The sequence below is a fragment of the Stomoxys calcitrans genome, chromosome 2, assembly GCF_963082655.1.
Source record: "Stomoxys calcitrans chromosome 2, idStoCalc2.1, whole genome shotgun sequence".
Lineage (NCBI taxonomy): Eukaryota > Metazoa > Arthropoda > Insecta > Diptera > Muscidae > Stomoxys > Stomoxys calcitrans.
The window spans coordinates 170,961,315-170,985,996 of record NC_081553.1 but is presented as its reverse complement, the minus strand read 5'-3'; the positions used below and the strand labels follow the sequence as shown (position 1 = coordinate 170,985,996).

At 38.0% G+C, this 24,682-nt stretch overlaps 1 protein-coding gene across 6 annotated transcripts; it reads left to right on the top strand.

Annotated features, from left to right (window-relative positions):
• The first annotated feature begins 469 nt into the window (after positions 1-469).
• Positions 470-23,583, top strand: LOC106081641 (uncharacterized). Of its 6 annotated transcripts, none has more exons than XM_013243746.2 (4): positions 14,889-14,982; positions 18,038-18,229; positions 18,298-19,102; positions 21,457-23,583. In XM_013243746.2, the coding sequence occupies exons 3-4, from the start codon at positions 18,355-18,357 to the stop codon at positions 23,127-23,129; spliced, it is 2,421 nt and encodes an 806-aa protein (XP_013099200.2). In that variant the 5' UTR covers positions 14,889-14,982; positions 18,038-18,229; positions 18,298-18,354; the 3' UTR covers positions 23,130-23,583. The 6 variants fall into 6 exon arrangements, with proteins under 6 accessions (XP_013099199.2, XP_013099200.2, XP_013099201.2 ...); XM_059362669.1 differs by lacking the exon at positions 14,889-14,982 and adding an exon at positions 15,274-15,563; XM_059362668.1 differs by lacking the exon at positions 14,889-14,982 and adding an exon at positions 15,930-16,126.
• The last annotated feature ends 1,099 nt before the right edge of the window (positions 23,584-24,682 follow it).

Genomic DNA, 24,682 nt, shown 5'->3' with positions numbered 1-24,682 from the left:
TTTTAGTACAATCCATAGGGGTGGGTTCCCAAGATTCAGACCAGCCGAACTTAGCATGTTTTTACTTGTTTCTTTTGATTCAAACAAATGACTTGGCATTTGAATGTGACGACATGGAGAAATGTTTGTAATTTTCCTTGTTTCTAGGCAACATGCAAAGACCCATATCCACAAAAGCACTTCATGGACAACCCCATACACAAATGTGTTTATCTGCAACTCTGACGCATAGAGAGATACTTTTGTGTATCTCAAAAGGTTTTCATTTCAATACGCGTAATTCGTTCCGTATTCGGTATTGGCGACTGCTGTTGTGCTTTGACGTCGAAAACTGAACGATTTAAAAAAAAGAAGAACGAAAACGATGTGAGCGACTACTATTTGCCTCGTATTGAGAAAACCTGATAGCTACTAAACGAAGAGTAATGAAAAGAAAATTGAATTGAACAACCACGACAGAAGCCTTCTATCCTAGCTGGGCTGGCTTTGTAGCCATAAAAAAAAATAGGAGAACAATATGGGATTTCCATAGTTATTTCATCCCAACACAATATTGGGATTGAGAGTGTTCAACTGAGTTTCGCATGGTGGCATTTCTCGTTTTTCATTTACATTCTTTTCCGACGACAGAAGAAAACAAAAACAGATTCTTACTTGAATACAAAATTTCGAATGCCAGTCAGTGTGTGCGAGTGTGGGTTTTTGTGTATCTGAGAATTTGGCATCCAAACCGGCAAGTTTTTCTTTTTCAAATCAGTTTTGATTCATAGAGACAAGCAGCAGGAAGATGTCGCTTTTCATATATTTTCCCTATAGACACACACACACACAAACACAACATCAAACATCCATTAGTGTTGAATTCAAAGTTGTAGAATTGCCACAAAATATTTAACCAACTAAAAAAATCAGAAATAATTTTTTTTTATAAAAACTGTGCAAAGTTCTTACAAAACAACAAATTGTGAAAAAGTGAAAATCGAATGGAAAATTGTTTTCCCATTATTTGTTTGGGTAAGTGGAAAAAAGTTATTATTTATTTTCTTGGTTCTAACTTGTTCTGTCACTTCTCCTAGGCTTATAGGTGTAGAAGGGACCCTCTTCTTGCTTGCCATCTCAATCGTCTACTTCTTTACTCCATCTGTTGGTTGTTTATTTTGGTTTTTTATTGTGCCATTTCTCTGCTCTCTTTGCTTTTGAGTTTTTTTTTTTGAAGAGATTAATTGAACGTTCTCAATTTGCGCTTGTGTCTACAAATTTCAATTTGATTGTTTGCCTGCTTGCTTGCACCTTTCGTCATTAAATATTAGCGCGCAGGGGATAATATCGTATGAAAAGCGTTCACTTTTGAATGATGAGGGGAAAAATGAAGGCTGTTTTTTGCTTTCGATACGCCATTCTTAGTGGCTAAAAGTAAGCAAAATTTTATATTAATATGTGTTTTGTCAACATTTCATTAGTTAGTTGGTTACATTAATTTGTGAAAAAAACGTATCATGGCAACGCATATTGGTGTTATATTTAAAAAATGCTGCACTATACGATTTATGTGAATTAATAATTAATTCCACTGTAAAACGCACGCATAAAGTAAACATACCCAGTAGTACAGGCCACTAGTTCCAAAGTAATTAGGACCAGTGTTGCCACTGAAGAAAATAATTTCCTACCAAAATTTAGGAAAATGCCTACCAAACCCGACCAAAACCTACCAAATGTTCTAAAAACCAAAAATTAGGTATATTTCATTTTGTCATTCCGTTTGCAACACATATATATATTCTTCATCACTGTCCGTCCGTCTGTCTGTTGAAATCACGCTACAGCTTTTATGAATAGAGATATTGAGCTGAAACTTGGCACAGATTCTGTTTGAAGATGGGCTATATCGGACTATATCTTGTTATAGCCCCCATATAGACCGATCCGCCGATTTAGGGTCATTGGTCCATAAAAGCCACATTTATTATCCGATTTTGCTGAAATTTGGACATTGAGTTGTGTTAGGCCTGTCGATATCCATCTTCAATTTGGCCAAAATCGGTCCAGATTTGGATATAGCTACCATATAGACCGATATCTCGATTTAAGGTCTTGGGCCATAAAAGGCCATATAGACCGATCTCTGGATTGAAGGTTTTGGGCCCATAAAAGTTGCATTTATTCTCCGATGTCGCAAAAATTTGGGAGAATGAGTTATGTTAGGCCCTTCGACATCTTTCGGCAAAATGGCACAGATCGGTCCAGATTTGGATATAGCTGCCATATAGACCGATTTCTCGATTTAATGTCTTGGGCACATAAAAGGCGCATTTATTGTCCGATTTCGGCGAAATTTGGGACAGCGAGATGTGTAAGGCCCTTCATCATTCTTCTTCAATTTGGCTCAGATTTGGATATAGCTGTCATATAGACTGATCTCAAGATTACAAAATTTGAGACAGTGAGTTGTTTTAGGTCCTTCAAATCTGGAGATCGGCTGACATGAGAACCATATCAGTCTATAGACCAGTTTGGACCGTACTTGGCACAGTTGTGGGAAATCATAACAGAGCACTACATGCAAATCGGACAAAAACCGGGTCTTGTAAGGGCTCAAGAAGTTAAATCGGGAGATCTGTTTATATGGGAGCTAAATTAACTTATAGATCGATTTGGACAGTACCTGGCACAGTTGTTGGAAGTCTTAACAGAACATTCCATGAAAAATTTCAGGTAAATCGGACAAAAACTGCGGCTTCCAGGGGTTCAAGGAGTCAAACCGGAAGATCGGTTTATATGGGAGCTATATCCAAATCTGAACCGATATAACTTATTTGCAATCCACAACGACCTACATAAATATTCAGTATATGTGCACAATTTCAAGCAACTAGCTTTACGCGTTCGACCGTTATCGTGATTTAGACAGACGGACGTACAGACATGGCTAGGTCGACTTAGAATGAAGAGACGATCAAGAACATATGTACTTTATGGGGTCTTAGAAAAATATTTCGAGGTGTTTCAAACGGAATGACTATATTCGTATACCCTCATCATATGGTGGTGGGTATAAAAAGTCGCATTTCTTACCTAGTATTTACGAAATTTGGAAGAGATTCCTCAACGTTCATACCAGTTACAATCAAATTCAATCTCAATTTTAATTTTCAATCCCATGGTAGCTGGTTATACGTACCGGATTGACCCGATGAAGTCCTTCAAAGGCAAGGGATGCCGCCTCAGTGTACAACAGACTGCCAGCACAACAACAATTAATTTCAGAACTTACGGGTCTTTTCCTGAAATTTGAAGCAGTGAGACTCCTTTTTACAGTAATTGGCCCCTCACATCCATTGTTTTATTCTGCTCTATTAACGAATGAAAAGAAATGATAAGAAGAGACATAACTAAATAACTAAAATTTATCCCCGGAGATTTTTTTTAGTAAATAACTTGGGAAAACCTACCAATACTTGAGGTAGGCCTACCAAGAGAATAAAAACCTAATAATTTTGGCAGGAACCTACCAAAAACGGTAACACAGATCAGGACTAGTTCCACTTTTGTTTACTTTCAGTATAAAAATCTGGTGAGTTTAACATGGGGTTGAAATTGGAGTAATCAGTTGACCCTAATACTAGTACTTCTGCTAATTCCAACAAACTAGTTCCGTAATTGATTTCTTTTGACATTTGTCAATGTTTGAAATAATTTTTTATTTTTCTGCTTACTCTTGTTTTTTCCTCTGCCACTCTCTCTACTTAAATTATTTTATAAGTTTTTTCAGTTGTTGGCAAAGAGATTTGAACTCATCATCTTATGTTTGGTAATCTCAATAGTCCAGGCCACTAGTGCCAAACCTATTTATTCCCTAGTTTCAAAGTAATTAGGAATAGTTCCACTTTTGTTTACCTTCAGTGTAAACAACTGGCGAATTTAACTGGAACTAGTACCAACAAACTAGTTACGTAATTGCTTTCTTCTGACAGAAGTCAATGTTTGACAAAATTATTTTTATTTTTCTCCTTTCTATCGGGTTTTTCTCTGCCACTTTCTTTACTTGAACAATTTTGTAAATTTTGTCAGTGGTCGAGATTTGAACTCATCCATCTTATATTTGGGTTGTCTTCCACTCATCCTCTAGCCTACCGACATCACTTTGTTAATGATGGAATAACGCAGTAAGCATTATTGCACATCAATAAGTTTCTCAATTAAATTAAATTAAAAAAAAATGTTGAAATCACTTTTAATAAAAAATTTTAATGAGAAAAACATAAAATATTCCGACGAATTTTCTAAAATTAGTTTAAAGAAAAAGAGCGTGCTAAGTTCGGCCAGACCGAATCTTATATACCCTCGACTATTGTTATGCTATTGGAGCTATATCACTTGATATAGTCCAATGCAAACCATAATTGATTTGAATGTTGAAGACTATAGTAGAAGTCGTTGGGTAATCTTTTAGTCCATTCGGATAAGAATTACGCCTCGTAGGGGCACAAGTAGCATAATCGGGAGATCGGTTTATATGGGAGCTCTGTCAGGTTATAAATCGGTTCAGACCATATTGAACACGTATATTGAAGGTCATGGAAGAATATAAGCCAAATATGGCAGCTAAATCAGGTTTTAGACCGATTTAAACCATACTTAGCACAGTTGTTGGAAGTCATAACAAAACATTTCATGATAAATTTCAACCAAATCGGATAAGAATTGCGCCCTCTAGTGGCTCAAGAAGTCAAGATCCAAGATCAGTTTATATGGCAGCTATATCAGGTTTTAGACCGACTTGAACCATACTTAGCACAGTTGTTGGAAGAAAGAATTGCACCCTCTAGTGACTCAAGAAGTCAAGATCCAAGATCGGTTTATATGGCAGCTAAATCAGGTTTTAGACCGATTTGAACCATACTTAGCACAGTTGTTGGAAGTCATAACGAATCATAAATCATATAAAAATTTCGCCCCCTATTGGTTCAAGAAGTCAAGATCCCAGATCGGTTTATATGGCAGCTATATCAGGTTTTATGACAGCTATATCAGGTTATGTAACGATTTGATCCATACTTAGCACGGTTGTTGGAAGTCATACAACAACACTTCATGAAAAATTTCAGCCAGTTCGGATGAGAATTACGCCATCTAATGGCTCAAAAATCAAGATCCAAGATCGGTTTATATGCAGCTATATCAGGTAACAGACCGATTTGAACCATACTTAGCACAGTTGTTGGAAGCCATAATAAAACACCTAGTGCAAAAGTTCTGCCAAATCGGATGAGAATTGCGCCCTTTAGTGGCTCATGAAGTCAAGATCTAGGATCGGTTTATATGGCAGCTATGTCAAAACATGGACCGATATGATCCCATTTACAGACCCAACCGACCTACGCTAATAAGAAGTATTTGTGCAAAATTTCCATCCCCTAGCTTTACTCCTTCGAAAGTTATTGTGCTTTCAACAGACGGACGAACGGACATTGCTAGATCGGCTTAAAATATCTTGACGATCAAGAATATAAATACTCCATAGGGTCTTAGACGAATATTTCGGGGTGTTATAAACGGAATTAGTAAACCCCTATCCTATGGTGGAGGGTACTCGAACCTGGATTTACGAATCCATCAGTGGCATGTTTTATTTTATGGTAGGCGAAAATTCTTTCTCACAAGTAAGAAGCACGATATTTATTTAAACCGACCCATGTCAGCAGTACCTGTTACTATTTCGGTAAATAGTATTTGAAAGCCAAATGTATAAACAACTAAATTTTTTCGAATTTTGCGTAACATGGAACTGCAGAGACAAAATTTTCTATAAAAGTTAGCTACTGAACTAGATGATGGTGCCAACTGGTTACTGGCTGGACCACTGGGTAACTACTCACAGCTATCCATGTATCGTTGTTATCAAGGTACAGTTGGTATTTGTTTTGTGGTTGCCATAAAATGGTACTCTTTTTAGCTCAAGGAAGAACTTTATTTAAATTGTAAAGAGTCAATTTAAATAGATACAATCTCCCATACATTTTGTTCATCTGATATGCCCCTTTAAGGCTGAAGTAGCCACAATTTTAGAACGATCTTTAGAAAATTTTGAGTCAACAATTTTTACTGACTTATAAATAAATGTGTAGTATTAAAAAAATTAAGTTAAAAATAAGCACAACGGTGTTAAGTTCGGCCGGGCCGAACTTTGGATACCCACCACCTGAGGTATACATGCAAACCACCTTTCGTCATAAACCGGTAAAAAATGCATAATATATGCCCCCATAGCAGCTATATCCAAATATGGCCCGATTTGGAACAAATTCGGCACGGGTATTGAGTGGACAATAAATGCGTCTTTTATGGTCCTTAGACTTTAAATCGAGATATCGGTTTATATATCGGCTATATTCAAATCTGGACCGATCTGGGCCCAATTAAAGAAGTATTTCGAAGGCCCTAACAACTCACTGTCCTAAATTTCGGTGAAATCGGACAATAAATGCCCAAAACCTTAAATCTAGAGATCGGTCTATATGGCAGCTATATCCAAATCTGGACCAATCTGGGCCAAATTGCAGAAAAATATCGAAGAACCTAACGCAACTCACTGTGTCAAATTTTGGTAAATCGGACAAAAAATGCGCCCTTTATGGACGCAAGACCTTAAATCGAGAGATCGGTGTATATGGCAGCTATACCCAAATCTGGACCGATTGGGGCCAAATTTAAGAAGGATGTCGAGTGGCCTTACACAACTCACTGTGCCAAACTTCAGCAAAATCGGATAAAAAATTTAGCTTTTATGGCCTAAGACCTTAAATCGGCAGATCGGTCTATATGGGGGCTATATCAAGGTATAGTCCGATATAGCCCATCTTCGAACTTAACCTGCCTATGGACAAAAGCAGATTCTGTGCAAAGTTTTAGCTCAATATCTCCATTTTTAAAGGCTGTAGCGTGACTTAAACAGACAGACGGACGGACATGGCTAGATCATCTCAGATTTTTACGACGATCAAGAATATATATACTTTATAGGGTCGGAAATGGATTTTTCGACGTGCCACAAACGGAATGACAAAATGAATATAATGAATCGGTGGTAGGTATGAAAATGATGTAACATTTTTACCAACTTCGATACGATTTATTCAGTGTTCAGGAATTAATTCTATGTAATACATTGCTTCCAAAAGTGGCATTTGCATGAATACACCAAAATACGCTATGATCTCTCCCCACACAAGATACTTTGTTAACTTTTACTATATGAACATCTTCCTTAGAGTTTCGTTGTTTAATTAAAAAAAAAAAACATTTTGCAATGGTGACAATATTTGTTAATAATGTCCTTCGTTGGTACTGAATTAATATTAAATCTTTGTCATTGCAGATGTAAATTTTTCCTTCAGTGCACAGTTTTCTCCAATTTTTAATTGACCTCTCATTACATTTCAAGGTTAAAATTGAGTACACAAAATCGAGGCACCCTAATGTGTATACATACTTATAAAGAAAATTCTGTATTGTGTGGGAGACTCAAAAAATGTTAAATTCAAATATATTTTTGCCAATATATGTAGGTATATCGTACCAAAATGCGATACGAGGTTTGCTATATAAATTTCTGGCCTTGTAATTAAAATGCAAATTTGTATCAACAAAAATGTTTTTTTTATACCCTCCACCATAAGATGGGGGGTATACTAATTTCGTCACTCTGTTTGTAACTACTCGAAATATTCGCCTGAGACCCCATAAAGTATATATATTCTTGATCGTCGCGACTTTTTTTGTCGATCTAGCCATGTCCGTCCGTCTGTCCGTCTGTCTGTCGAAAGCACGCTAACTTCCGAAAGAGTAAAGCTAACCGCTTGAAATTTTGCACAAATACTTCTTATTAGTGTAGGTAGGTAGGTAGGTTGGTATTGTAAATAGGCCATATCGGTCCATGTTTTGATATAGCTGCCATATAAACCGATCTTGGGTCTTGACTTCTTGAGCCTCTAGAGTGCGCAATTCTTATCCGATTGGAATGAAATTTTGCACGACGTGTTTGGTTATGATATCCAACAACTGTGCCAAGTATAGTTCAAATCGGCTCATAACCTGTTATAGCTGCCATATCAACCGATCTTGGGTCTTGACTTCTTGAGCCTTTAGATTGCGCAATTCTTATCTGATTGGAATGAAATTTTGCACGACGTGTTTTGTTATGATATCCAATAAATTTGCCAAGTATGGTTCAAATCGGTCCATAACCTGATATAGCTGCCATATAAACCGATCTTGGGTCTTGACTTCTTGAGCCTTTAGAGTGCGCAATTCTTCTCCGATTGGAATGAAATTTTGCACGACGTGTTTTGTTCTGATATCCAACAAGTGTCCCAAGTATGGTTCAAATCGGTTCATAACCTGATATAGCTGCCATATAAACCGATCTGGGATCTTGACTTCTTGAGCCTCTAGAGGTCGCAATTATTATCCGATTTGCCTGAAATTATGTACTACGGATCCTCTCATGACCATCAACATAGGTGTTTATTATGATCTGAATCGGTCTATAGCCCGATACTGCTCCCATATAAATCGATCTCTCTATTTCACTTCTTGAGCCCCCAAAGGGCGCAATTCTTATTCGAATTGGCTGACATTTTACACAGGTCTCCAACATGTAATAATATAATAATAGCAAAGCAAATCTTTTCTTATATCCTTTTTTGCCTAAGAAGAGATGCCGGGAGAAGAACTCGGCAAATGCGATCCATGGTGGAGGGTATGTAAGATTCGGCCCGGCCGAACTTAGCACGCTTTTACTTGTTTTTCTTTCAAAGTGTCCTCCAACATGATTTAACACTTTTGCGTGCTCTCAAACCAATTGTCGAAGCACTTTTTCATTGACCGCGCAATTTTATCTTAATACGCGTGAATAGACGGAAGTCATTGGATGACAAGTCAGGGCAGTACGGCGGATGACCCACCAATTCGACGTTTTGACGGGTCAAAAAGGTACTGGTTTGAGCCGATGTGTGAGAGCTTGCATTGTCATGCTGAATAATGATTCGTCTTCTCTTGCTCGTTTTTCGAATTTTTTCCAATACTTCAGGCAATCAAATTGTGATGTACCACCCAAGGCTAAAACAGAGTGACTGCGTTGAGCTTTGTTTTTGAGCGTTGCGTTGAAAAATGCAACTCTGGAAACAAAAGCAATGGTCAAAAGGTAAAATATTTTTAACTTTGTTTTTGAGCGATTGTGAAATTATGCGGAATCCAACGAGAACAAATCTTTTTACGGCAAGGTGTTCATGCAATATCGAATGTATGCTGGGGAAAGAAATGCTCAAGGATACTTTTATCTCACAGTATGTCACATGACGAACTTGCATTATAAGTTCACGCACGGCATCAATGTTCTCTGGCACAACGGCCACTTTCGGACTGCCATCCCGGAATTTGACTTGAGCGAGCGTTGGCCATGACTGAATTCCAGTTGCTATTGAAAGGTGTGTCATTGCCATACAAATATTTAAGTTCATCAATGCACTATTGTCATGATAATTCACGTCGAAAGTAAAGTAAACGAGTAAAAAGGCCTTAAGTTCCACCATCTTTCGTCATAATCCGGTGAAAAATGCATAATTTATGCCCCCATAGCAGCTTTATCGAAATATGGTCCGATTTGGACCAATTTGGTCTTTTTGATAGCTATATCCAAATGTAGACCGATCTGAACCATATACGACCATATGTCGAAAAGCCTAACATAAGTCACAGTGTCAAATTTCAGTTAAATCGTATTATAAATGCACCTTTTTTGGGGCCAAGAATCGAAAGATCGGTCTATATGGCAGCTATATCCAAATTTGAACCGATCTGGGCAAAATTGAGGAGGGCTGTCGAAGGGCTTAACGCAACTCACTGTCCCAAATTTCGGCGAAATCGGAAAATAAATGCGTCTTTTTGGGGCCCAAAACTTTAAATTGAGAGATCGGTCTATATGGCAGATATATCCAAATCTGAACAAATTGAATAGGAGTGTCAAAGAGCCTAACGTAACTCACTGTCCCATATTTCGACGAAATCGGACAATAAATGCGCCTTTTATGGGCCCAAAACCTTAAATCGAGAGATCGGTCTATATGGCAGCTACATCCAAATCTGAATCGATCTGGCCAAAATTGAAGAGGGATGTCGAAGGGCCTAACACAACTCACTGTCCCAAATTTCGGCAAAATCGGAGCCTAACGCAACTCACTGTCCCATATTTCGACGAAATCGGACAATAAATGCGTCTTTTATGGGCCCAAAACCTTAAATCGAGAGATCGGTCTATATGGCTGCTATATCCAAAGGGCCTAAAGCAAATTACTCTCCCGAATTTCGGCGAAATCGGTCAATAAATGCGCCATTTTTGAGCCCAAAATCTTATATCGAGAGATCGGTCTATATGGTAACTATATTCAAATCTGGACCGATCTGTGCCAATTTGAAGAAGAATATTGAAGTGCTTAACACAACTCACTGTCCCAAATTTTGACGAAATCGGACAATAAATTCGCCTTTTATGGGCCTAAGACCGGTCTATATGGGGGCTAATCAAGATATAGTCCGATATAGCCCATCTTCGAACTTAACCTGCTTATGGACAAAGAAAGAATCTGTTCAAAGTTTCAGCTCAATATCTCTATTTTCAAAGCCTGTAGCGTGATTTCAATAGACAGACATGGCTAGATCGTCTTAGATTTTTACGCTGATCAAGAATATATATACTTTATAGGGTCGGAAATGGATATTTCGATGTGTTGCAAACTGTGATGGGTATAAAAATGGTCGTGTGAAAATGTTTACGAGTTAATTCTTACGTTAAAACGTTCTTAGTACAATTATGTTAGAAAATATCAAACTCTACAATGAAAATGTCAAATTGCACCTGGCAACAATTGGTGTTGCCTAGGCCAGAAACTTATATATTAGCCCTCGTACACACATTCGCCCAATACACCTACATACAATAAATGTTTCAAAAAAAGTATACCTATGTTGCGCAATTTTTTGTATATTTCAAAATTGAAAGAACTGCTAACGATGTGATAAAAAACAGTATTTATACTTTTTTTGATTTCGGTATTTTCGCACTCCAAATACCTATACACATACACAACAGTCGTAAGAAAATCAAGAGAGGAAAGTAACAAATAATATGAAACGAATTTATCTAAGAGTAAAAAAATTATATGCTCGATCACATTGTTTCAAGTTTGAGCTCAAATCTAGTACAATAATAATAATAATAATAAACAATAAAAAACCAGTAAGGAAGGGCAAAAGTCCGGCAGTGCCGACTGTATAATACCCCACACCTAACCTATAAGTACAATGTGGGAGCTATATCCAATTCTGAACTAATTTTGGTGGACCTCGGCGGATGTTTTCAGATGGGTTATTAAAAAATCCGTATAAAATTTCGAGCAAATATGTTCAAACTGTAATAACTACGGTTGACAAATTACAACTATATTGAAAATTACCCAAAATCTGACGAACATATACATGGGAGCTATATTTAATTCTGAACCGATTTCGAGCAAACTTCTCGGATAATGTGGCAGGTGCCGAGGAAATCATTGTACGATGTTTTGGGAAGATTGGTCAATAAATGTGCTTGCAGTGGCTCTAGGATCGGGCGAAAATCGGGCGATATATATATGTGAGAGCTACATCTAAATCTGAACCGATTTCTATGAAATTCACCAGTAATTTCGAGTCATAAGAAAATCCTTCCTGCCAAATTTCGAGAGAATCGGGTAACAAATAACCATTTTATTGCATTATTACTGCAAATCGGACGAACATATATATGGGAGCTATATCCAAATCTGAACCGGTTTTTTCCAATTTCAATAGGCTTCGTCTATAGGTTGAAAACATGCCTGTACCAAATTTTAAGACGATCGGATGAAAACTGCGGCCTGTACTTTCAACACAAATTAACATGGGCAGACGGACATACATAGCTAAATCGAATCAGAAAGTGATTCTGAGTCGATCGGTATACTTAATATATATTAATAATCTGGCATCCAAAAGACGCAATTGGAATACTGTATCTTTACATATTGGATATCTTTGGGACTAATAAAGATGTTCTCACGCAAACGGCTGAAAAGAGCCGGCCACTTTGACGGTATTAAGATGTCAGTTCTGTGTTTACATTCACAGCAAACAACCACATTTTTTTGTACGTTCTCTTTGTTTGTGTTTCTCTTTCTCTCATTCTACTTGCAAACGTACACACACGAGGGCAAGTTTCTTTGGTTGTGTTGAGAACAATGCCAATTTTGAAATGATATCTTAGGTCTGTTCGTGTACTTTTCTATTAAAAATTTGCTGGAATGTAAGAACAGCCTTTACTCTCTTTTGCTTTTTATTTAAATTACACAGCTGAATTTCATAAAACAGCTGTTCGATGCTGCAAATTTCTGCTGGGGAAAAACCCTCCAGCAGAAATTTGCAAGCTCTCAATTACCAAACACACTCTCTGCCGGTACTTTGAACGACTTCCGGCAACAATTTGAGCAAATTTGCAAAAATTTTTGCACACATACATTTGCATTTTTTGTACAAATGAGATACCGTTATTTATTACGTCATTTCAAGATTTGTCAACGGCGAAATGACGGATTTAAGGCCAAAACAGAATGAGCGCTTTAAGCTTTGGTTTTGAGCGTCGCGTTGCGAAAATGCATCTCAAATTCCACAAGCCAACGGGGAAGTTAAAAAGTTTTCAACTTTGACACTTAAAACAGAGCGTCATTCGGTGTTGCCACACTTGAAGTAGTGTTTTTGGTCGTCAAAGTTAAAAATTGTTTAACTTTTGCGAGTTGATTGATTTAAAACATTTGTTTGCAGAGTTGCATTTGTCAACGCGACGCTCCTCAACGCGCTCATTCTGCCTATAGCGCCTTGAAACTTGTGGCGCTTAGAGTAATTTTGTTTTGTTGTTTTGCTAATAATTTTTTTTTATTGAGATATATTCAGCTACTCTCAACCAAATTTGTTATTCAAACCAGCAAAAATTTTTGCTAAAATACCAGTTTTTGTCGGCTGAAAATGAGAAAACCGACATTACTGCTGTTTCTGTTTTTAATAACAAATTTGGCTCAGTGTGTGTGTGTAAGTGGTTAGTAACCGCCGTTTGCAACTTGAATTAGGCCTGCGAATCTATTCACAACTATCAACATGGAACTCTGCTCTATAAACGTCAAAATTTACATTGCTTCTGTCAAAAATCTAGCTAGCCCATGGGCAACTCAAAAATTGTTCACCGCACCAAACGCCATATGTTTACAAACCCTACAACTTTGCTATCAATTGGCACACAGCCTAAGATAAAGAGTGCATAGATTCGACCTGGCCGAACTTAACTCGTTTTTTTATGCCCACCACCGAAGGATGGGGGTATATTCATTTTGTCATTCCGTTTGCAACACATCGAAATATCCATTTCCGACCCTATAAAGTATATATATTCTTGATCAGCGTAAAAATCTAAGACGATCTAGACATGTCCGTCCGTATGTCTGTTGAAATCACGCTACAGTCTTTAAGAATAGAGATATTGAGCTGAAATTTTGCACAGACTCTTTTTTTTTGTCCATAAGCAGGTTAAGTTCGAAGATGAGCTATATCGAACTATATCTTGATATAGCCCCCATATAGACCGATCCGCCGATTTAGGGTCTTAGGCCCATAATAGCCACATTTATTATCCGATTTTGCTCATATTTGGGACAGTGAGTTGCGTTGGGTCCTTCGACATCCTTCGTCAATTTGGCCCAGATCGGTCCAAATTTGGATATAGCTGCCATATAGACTGATCCTCCGATTTAGGGTCTTAGGCCCATAAAAGACACATTTATTATTCGATTTTGCTGAAATTTGGGACAGTGATTTGTGTTAGGCCCTTCGACATCCTTCGTCAATTTGGTAGCTGCCATATAGACCGATCCTCCTATTTAGGGTCTTAGGCCCATAAAAGCCACATTTATTATCCGAATTTGCTAAAATTTGGGACAGTGAGTTGCGTTGGGCCCTTCGACATCCTTCGTCAATTTGGCTCAGATCGGTCCAAATTTGGATATAGCTGCCATATAGACCGATCCTCAGATTTAGGGTCCTAGACCCATAAAAGCCGCATTTATTATCCAATTTTGTTGAAATTTGGGTCAGTAAATTGCCTTAGGCCATTCGACATCTTTCTTCAATTTGGCCCTGATCGGTTCAGATTTGGATATAGCTGCCATATAGACCGATCTCTCGATTTAAGGTTTTGGACCTAAAAAAGCGCATTAATTGTCCGATGTCGACGAAATTTGGGACAGTGAGTTGTATTGGGCCCTTCGATGTTTGTCTTCAATTTGGCTCAGATCGAACTAGATTTGGATATAGCTACCATATAGACAGATGTCTCGGTTGAACAATGACTTGTACTTATAAGCATTTGGTCTAAATCGGATGATATGTCTATATAGCTACTATGGGGCATAATGAATGCATTTTTCACTGGATTTTGACGAAATGTTGTTCACATATATACCCGAGGTGGTGGGTATCCAAAGTTCGGCCCGGCCGAACTTAACACCTTTTTACTTGTTCTACAATCAAATGACTCATTCGACCTATTTTCAATCGACATCTACTGCTGCAGTTTTACTTTAAGTTTAACAGTTTGGGAACTCATGGCCAAGCAACGCCAGCAAAAGTTTTGGAGGAACGTAATGAAAATGAGATAATTTAATAATGGACAAACATTTAGTTGTGTAAGCTAATTTAAGCGGCAAGCATTTTTAAAATATTAACGGCCTTATTTACAAAATTTAATGTAGATTTGAAATAGGTTTATTTGACAGATTTCCTTTATGGAACTGTCATATAAACCTATTTTAAGACTTTATTAAGTTTTGTGAATAAGGCCGTAAATCTACCTATGACGAAGTAGTAAGACATTTTCGTATAAAATCAATAAGTCAACATATTTTTTTCAACTAAGTATTTCCTCATATCTTTGAAAAATGTCATGATGAATCACAATCGCAAACATTTAAATTGAAATTATATAATATTTGTGTGTATTTCTCAAAACTAATTGTCATATTCGTCAAATCTTATTTAACTACTATGTTTCGTTCAAAGTTTTCGTACTCTCCTCGTTGTCATTCAGTTTCTTCGCTCTGTTCTGTTCTGTGTGTTGGTGTTTTTTGTTTTTTTTTTTCTTAATTTCTCAAAAACTGTTCTTTCATTACGACCAGTATTGAAATGTTAGTTCGCAGCCCCCCGCCTGGTTGCTCAGCTTTTAGGTGGTGGTGGCGATTGTTGGCAGCCCTCTAGGTTGCTCTCTGGTTTCGAAGTTTTCTCAAAACATTTCGGTTATTGTATTCATCGTTGTCGGTGGGTTTTCAACCACTGTGGTATTGAGATTATTTTTTTTTTATTTTAAATTATTTATCTACATAATTTGCTGGATTCAAAGTGTTAAAAAAGCAAAATGTTGGAAATTATGAGTGCATTATTATATATATGTAAGTGAGTTTTAGATTACATTTTGCATTGTTGCGACTAAAAAAACATGGATTGTAATTGTGAAAAAATGAAAATCTATTTTACTTCCATATTTCGTGGTTGTTTTTTTTTTCAAATACTCTTGTGTGCCTTCTCTCTCGGTTGCTTTTTGTTGGAAAAAATCACGTGTAATTAACTTTGCAAGAGAATATTTACGACGATTTTTGGCGCACCACCACAAAGAGAGACAATGAATCGGTTCTCTCCAAATGTCATTTAGCTTTGTGCTCTTACCTACTCACTAAACAAATAACTATGACCATTCGTTTCATGTTCGGCTGTGTGTGTGTTTTGTTTTGTTTTGTCTGTAAAAATTGTAAATAAATGTTGAATGTTTGAAATATTTATTCATATTGTTTTAAAAATTAAATGTTAAAATTCTTCAATGTGGTACATTTGGCGTTGCCGCAAATATTAATTTTCCCCTATTGACAATGAAAACCGTATGAAAATCCATATTCAGTACGTTGCTATTTACAAATTAGTTGCTAGATGGCACCCTATTTGTGAATGTTTACATACAGTGAGTGTCAAGAGAAATCAGAAATGGTCTCATTATACCCTACAACACTACTGTGTTGCATGTACCGGGTTGACCCGATGGAGTACTTTAGCGACAAGGGCAGCCGCCTCAGTGTACAACACACTGCTGCAACAGCAAAAACAGGATATTATAACTAAGTAGAGAGGAGATAGACCCATTGTCTGTCCCTGTTAATGCATGTATATAGTAAAGATCGCATATTTGATCGGATTTTCTTAAAATTTAGCACAGAAATATTTTTTGCCTGGGGACGAAAACATATTGAAATTGTTGGAAATCGGGGCAAAACTGTATTTTACGGGGTAGTTCGCAAAAAAATCTAATTTTTGGCATACCCCCTAATTTTGTCCCCAGGAACCCGAATATGTAGTCCGTTTTTGGGGCTCGGGTCCGTGGACCCCCTAGAGGCCAAAATCCGGTCCCCTAGGGGCCAAAATCGGAGGGAGGTAGTTCGACCTAGGCAATATGGGTATCAAATGAAAGGTATTGATTATTAGATTACGAATATGTAGTCAAATGTTCAAAATTTTAACCCGGGGACATATGGAGTCTTGAGAATTTTGACCCCTATTAGAAAAATATACGAAATTTTTATTGTTATTTTAAATAAATTTACCTTCCAAAGTTGGAAAAAATTCGCGGCCTTCGGTGGGGTTAAAGATTTTCTCCTCCTCCATATGTCCTACAGTGGGAAATAGCTAAGTATTTTAAATAAAACTATTTGCCTTCCAAAGTTTTTTGTAAAAAAAGAGCGATTTTTTTGAAAACATTTTCATTTTATAAATATGTATTTTTATACCCACCACCGACGGTATATTCATTTTGTCATTCCGTTTGCAACACATCGAAATATCCATTTCCGACCCTATAAAGTATATATATTCTTGATCAGCGTAAAAATCTAAAACTAGAAGCCATCTTCCTTCTGATGGTAGACTGCCACTTAAACCTTACCTCGGTTACTTGTCGGCAGCACTTGGAGTGCTGACAAAGAAACCTTGTTGCCCACAAACAAACCAATTGGATGGTCTGTGGTAAGTTATGCAGCGCCAGTGTTTTCTCTCGAGGGTGCAATTCCTATCCGATTTGGCTAAAACTGTGCCAAATATGGTTCAAATCGGTCCATAACCTAATATAGCTGCCATATAAACCGATCTTGAATCTTGAGCCACTAGAGCACGCAATTATTATCCGATTTGGCTGAAATCGATACATGATCAGATATAGCTGTTGTATAAACCGATCTGGAGTCTTGACTTCTTGAGCTTTTAGAAGGCGCAAATCCTATCCGATTTCACTAAAATTTTGAACGACGTGTTTCCTTATGACTTTCAACAACTGTGCAAAGTATGATTCAAATCGGTCCATAACCTGATATAGCTGCCATATAATTCGATCTGGAATCTTGACTTCTTGAGACTCTGTAGGGCGCAATTATTATCCGATTTGGGTTAAATTTTGTACAACGGATTCTCCCATGACCTTCAACATACGTGTCACATACGGTCCGAATTGGTCTATAAACTAATACAGCTCGCCTATAAAACGATCTCCCTATTTTACTTTTTGAGCCCCTAAAGGGCGAAATCCTTATTCGATTTGGCTGAAATTTTTCACAATGACTTCTACTGTGGTCTCCAACATTCATTCCATTCCGAATCGGACCATACTTGATATAGCTCCAATAGGATAGCAATTGTTGTCTTTTATCATTTCCTTTCCTTTTTTGCCTAAAAAGAGACACCGAGAAAAGAACTCGACAAATGCGGTCCATGGTGGAGGGTATATAAGATTCGGCCCGGCCGAACTTAGCACGCTTTTACTTGTTTTGTCCCTGCAAGACTATCGTTTCGCTGTTTCATTGGTAGAATTCCCAAAACTTCATTCTAGCTCTATAACTTCTCGATTCACCATGTTTCGCCAGGAAATGCTATCGGAGGAATTCTTTCCTTCGCTCGCTGCGTCGCTATGCCGCATTTTTTGGCTTCAGTAGCATTTCCATACTCTTGATCGCTCCTTTAATCGAGTTGAGAAGACAACTGTGGCTGAATTTTGGTACCTATGCCGATTCTTTACAATCATGTAATAGATCATAACAATATTCAATATTTTCGCAAAATTTCTAACCTTACATTTATCTTTTCTTTCAGATTTTGGATATCAAGACATTCCAAAAGTGAAGGCCCAGCACATTTAAAACTCTTATCATGCTATTGCCACAATCACGACATTCCGATGCCAATATTATATCCATGATGGAATTCAACAATTCTGGTCTTGAGGTTAAACCGATATTTAAGAAGATGCCGCAACATAACCACATCAATAAACTACTCAAAACAGCCGCTGCTGGAACTGGAGTCATTGGCGATGTCGATGCACTCCTTACACCCATTTCTAAGCAAGAAATGTTAAGTCACAGCCAAAATGGTTCAGCTAGAGAGCGAAATGAACGGAATCTCTGGCGCAACGATGAAGTCATGGAAATGCTCTGCATAATGCAACAGACCAACGCTCTGGAAAAACTCAATGACAAAACTGTGAAAAGTGAAAATATATTCAAGGACATTGAGGTGATAATGCACAAAAATGGTTTTGTCAAGAAGTCACACGTACAGATATGGACCAAATGGAAATTTTTAAAAAGCACCTATATGACATCGCGCCGTAACGGCGTGGTGCCGCGTATGATACCACAGGAAATCTTCAATGTTCTCCACCAAATGATCTCTAACTACTATCAGGGATTGAATGAAAATGGAAATTCTACAGCCGGATCAATGGATGGTGATAATTCCAGTGCCGCCGGCGGAAGCACAACACTCAATGCTGCCGATTGTAGTGGAAGTGTTGGTCCAGATAATACCCAATCGGTAAACAGCACGGAACAAAATGAAAGCACACAATCATTTGGCTTAGAGATGGGTCTGGTTAAAAGCGAGCCCAGTGATACAGGTATAAAATTAGCAACTATTTTCATTTTGACAAAAATCTTTTAATGACTTTTTTATACCCACCACCGAAGGATGGGGGTATATTCATTTAGTCATTCCATTTGCAACCCATCGAAATATTCATTTCCGACCCTATAAAATATATATATTCTTGATCAGCGTAAAAATATAAGACGATCTAGTCATGTCCGTCCGTCTGTCCGATTGTCTGTTGAAATCACGCTACAGTCTTTAAAGTAGAGATATTGAGCTGAAACTTTGCACAGATTCTTTTTTTGTCCATAAGCAGGTCAAGTTCAAAGATTGACTATATTGGACTATATCTTGATATAGCCCCATATAGACCGATCCGTTGATGTAGGATCTTAGGCCCATAAAAGCCACATTTATTATCCAATTTTGCTGAAATTTGGGACAGTGAGTTGTGTTAGGCCCTTCGACATTCTTCTTCAGTTTGGCCCAGATCGGTCCAGATTTGGATATAGCTGCCATATAGACGGATCTCTCTATTTAAGGTTTTGGGCCCATAAAAGGCGCATTTATTGTCCGATGTCACCGAAATTTGGGACAGTGAGTTCAAATAAACCCCTCTACATACTTCTGCAATTTGGATATAGCTGCCATATAGACCGATCTACCGATTTAGAGTCTTAGGCCCATAAAAACCACATTTATTATCCGATTATTTTGAAATTTGGGACTATGAGTTGCCTTAGGCCATTCGACATCTTTTCTTAAATTGGCTTATATCGGTCCAGATTTGGATATAGCTGCCATATAGACGGATCTCTATATTTAAGGTTTTGGGCCCATAAAAGGCGCATTTATTGTCCGATGTCACCGAAATTTGGGACAGTGACTTGTGTTAGGCCCTTCGACATCCTTCTTCTATTTGGCCGGTCCAGATTTGGATATAGCTGCCATATAGACCGATCTCTCGATTTAGTTAGGTTAGTTTGGGGATCTTAATCCGCTCCATGTCACTTTGGACATACATCTAAGTCAGTAATCGGCTTGTTGTGCGATCTAAATACTAAAAACTAAACTTAAACCATGCGAGCTATACCAGTTATAGACCGACGGGAATGAAACCAGCAAGGAAGGGCAAAATTCGGGCGGTGCCGACTGTATAATACCCTACACCTACCCTATAAGTACAATGTGGGACCTATATCCAATTCTGAACCAATTTTGATGGACCTCAGCGCGCAAATATGTTCAAACTGTAAAACTACAGTTGACAAATGACCACATCATAGCAAATTACCCAAAATCTGACGAACATATATATGAGAGCTATATCTAATTCTGAACCAATTCCGAGCCGACTTCTCAGATAGTGTGGTAGTCGTCTAGGAAACGTTGTGCAAAATGTTGGCAAGATTGGTCAAACAATGCGCTTGCAGTGGCTCTTGGGGTGAAAATCTGGCGATATACATATATGACAGCTATATCTAAATCTGGCCGATTTCTATGAACTTCACCAGTAATATTGAGAGTCATAAGAAAATCGTTTTCGCTAAATTTGGACAGAATCGGATAACAAATGATCCCCTTTTTACAATATTTCTCAAAATCGGACGAACATGTATATGGCAGCTATATCTAAATCTGAACCGATTTCGAGCGAACTCCTCAGATACTGTGGCAGTCGTCGAGAAAGGCGTTTTGCAAAATTTTGGCAAGATGCGCTTGCTATGGCTCTAGAAGTTAAAATCAGGTGATATATATATATATATATATATATATATATGACAGCTATTTCTAAATCTAAACCGATTTCCATGAAATTCACCGGTCGAGAGTCGTAAAAAAATTCTTCCTGCCAAATTTCGAGAGAATCGGTTAACAAATGACTATTTTATTGCATTATTACTGAAAATCGGACGAACATATATATGAGAGATATATCCAGGTCTGAAAAATTTGAAAACGATCGGATGAAAACGGCAACCTGTACTTTGTACACAAATTAACATGAACAGATGGACAGACGGACGGACAGACAGACAGACATTGCTAAATCGAATCAGAAAGTGATTCTGAGTCGATCGGTATACTTATCAATGGGTCTATCTCTCTTCCTTTTGGGTGTTACAAACAAATTCACAAAGTTATAATACCCTGTACCACAGTAGTGGTTTAGGTTATAAAAAAAGAAAATCTAAGTTAGGAGTTCCGTGCTACTTACTAAATCTCTAATTATTTACCATAACACGCCCCTTAGTTGGTTCATTTCTGTTTGATTAAGTGCTATGATAAACAAGCCTTCGGATCTTATGCGAGTTGCGTTTTTTTTAACGTTTTTGGCTATACATTCTTTATAATTTCAAAATTTTGCATTTTTCTTTTCAGGCTACGATGCTATCGAGAATAACAATGAAAAAATAGTGCCAGATAAAAAGTCATTGAAAGAAGTTTTCGAGAAACCGCCACAGAAAGACAAACAAGAAAATGCCATTCCAGCAAATCAGTCGAAGAAAGTTCTGGAAATACCATATCGCGGTCGGGGACGACCACCAAAAAGTCTTTCAATGATTACTTCAACGCCAAATGGTCGCCAACATTCACCTACACCGCGTATCAATGCCCAAATGCCCCCATTGCGAGTGGCTCCATTCGCCAGCAAGACCGCCCATGCAACAAATGCTTTGGCAGCCAGCAGTCGGCCGCCACCACCTCTTACAATGCCTCCACAACCTCGCCCCATACGCATCGCCAATCTTTCCTCACTTACCGACCCAATGACAAAGAACTGTGCAGCCACTAGTGGTTCAACGAAATACTCACAACCCAAGCTTTTGCCAAAACCAACGACGCAGCCCAGTCAAATTCACGGCCACATCCATTCCATGCGTTTACTTAAAGACATGCAATCGAATCGATCGTCCTCCACACCCTCACCTAGCTACCCAAAGCTTAAGCAAGTGCCAATGCGTAAAACTCCCTACTCCTTAAGACCTGATCGGCTAATACCCGATTTGGATGAGTCCTTTTCACCCCCCCATACCCCCAGTAGATATGACGATGGACCCTCGACAAGCGGTCATTCGTTTATGCAAGACAATGGCAGTATTTATCACAATGGTATCCATCGTAAGCGAAGACTTGATTGTCCTCAAGGTCATGCGGGTCCAACGAAATTAAGAAAACTCCCTAATGATTTTGGTCCTACACCCGAAATGGGTCCAAAACGGCCACAGAGACAAGACCATGGCTATGGCAAACTCTTGCAGAGTGTCATTGTTGACTTCAGTACTACACTGAGAAAAGTTCAGACGCAAATGATGAAGGATTTCTTTAACAAGCAACAAGAATTGATGCAAAGAGAACACGAATTCCAAATGCAACAAGATCGCATGATTATGGAGACTTTCCAAATTCAGACTTTTGAAATTATGAGGTCGGTTAAGGAACTTGTGGGTACCTTAGGTGCTAGCAGAAGAGAAGAGGAGAGCGAAAATGCAACCAATCTCAAAGAGGCTATCATGGAGGAAAAATCCCAGCGTTACCACAAAGTAAGACGAGAATCCCAGAACTTGGAGCCTAGTCCCGAAGACAATTCCAATGTTGCAGATATGGAATATGCCGAGGCTGAGCAGGAACAAAATGAACCGGAACTGGAAAATATTATGTATTCCGAGGAAGACCTCGCTCAGGAACATCATACACATGCTGAACATGAATTAAATGCCCAAGAGAACGCAGAAACCGAAGAGAGAGAAAACGAATCAGAAAACTATCATCAGGCAGAGGAACAAGACGATGACAGGGCAATTGAGTTGCACCATCAACAGCAGGAGCTTCAACTACAAATGCAACTCCACGACGAACAATCACAATCGGCGGGATCTGATGATGATGACGACGACGATGATGATGATGAGGATGATAGTGACTCCTCATCGGATTCCTCCAATGACAATGACGAAGTCGAAAGCCCCGCTCCACTAATGAATGGCAACAACGAACTTATGACTCTACACATGCCCATGCCTCAATTGACAGATGAGGAAGAGGATGATTGATTTTTACAAAAATAATTTATTATTTTCTTTTTTCTTTTTAACATTCCATCACAAATTTATTTCAATACAAAATACCCACGAATCATTCCATGGAGAAGACTCTCTTAAACTTTGAAAGTTTTCAGAGCCGTAAACTCGCTTAATGGTATAGCCATACATACCTTTCAAACAGAAGACTTTTATTAATATAAGTTACTCATATAGTTTTAATGCTTATTTTAAAGCTTTTACTTTGTTATTTATACACTTTCACATAGAAACACCCATTCATCACATTCATATTCGACGCATACATATAGAATACAAAGTAATCATTTAAGGCTTATATTCTTCTAGAAAAGGACTTTTAAATATGTTCGATAGAGAAATAAAAGGACAAATCATGTATTATTCGATTTTAAGTTTGAAACAAATTCAATACAAAAAATTAATGAAATTCAATGAAAATAATGTTCGGGATTGTGTTTAATTTCGAATAGCATAAAGGTTAAGCAAGGTAAATATGTGGTCCAATCTATGGAGAACTCGTTATTTTGGTTGTAGCAGTTTGTTATACCCACCACCACAGGATGGGGATATACTAAGACCCCATAAAGTATATATATTCGTAATCGTCCGTCTGTCTGTCGAAAGAACGCTAAATTTCGGAGAAATAAAGCTAGCCGTGTAGGTCGGTATTGGTATTGTAAATGGGCCAAATCGGTCCATGTTTTGATATAGCTGCCATATAAACCGATCTAGGGTCTTGACTTCTTGAGCCTCTAGAGGGCGCACTTCTCCTCCCATTTTATTGAAATTTTGCACGTAGTGTTTCGGTAGCACTTCCAACAACTACGCTTAGTATGGTTTAAATCGGTCCATGTTTTGATATAGCTGTCATATAAACCGATCGTGGATCTTGACTTCTTGAGCCTTTAGAGGAAGTAATTCTCATCCGATTTAACTGAAATTTTGCACGTAGTGTGTTGGTATCACTTTCAACAAATGTGCTAGGTATGATTCAAATCGGTTCGTAATCTGGTATAGCTGTCATATAAACCCATCTTGGATCTTGACTTCTTGACCCAATAGAGCGCGCAATTCTCATCCGATTTGGCTGAAATTTTGCATGAGGTGTTTTGTTATGACTTCCAATAACTGTATGGGGTAAATCGGTATAGAACCTGATATAGCTGCCATATAAACCGATCTGGGATCTTGACTTCTTGAACCTCTAGAGGGCGCAATTCTCATCCGATTTGGCTGAAATTTTGTATTTCCAACAACTACGCTTAGTATAGTTATAATCGGTCCATGTTTTGATATAGCTGCCATATAAACCGATCTTGGATCTTGACTTCTTGAGCCTCTAAATGGCGCAGTTCTCGTCCGATTTAACTGAAATTTTGCAAGTAGTGTTTTGGTATCACTTTCAACAAACGAGCTAGGTATGATTCAAATCGGTTCATAATCTGGTATAGCTGTCATATAAACCGATCTTGGATCTTGACTTCTTGAGCCAATAGAGCGCGCAATTCTCATCCGATTTGGTTGAGGAGGCATGAGGCGTAAGT

Coding starts and splice junctions, on each gene's coding strand:
- LOC106081641 (XM_013243745.2), top strand. CDS start 18,355: ATGCTATTGCCACAATCACGACATTCCGATGCCAATATTATATCCATG. Junction 19,103..21,456: donor AAGCGAGCCCAGTGATACAG/GTATAAAATTAG, acceptor TTTTCTTTTCAG/GCTACGATGCTATCGAGAAT.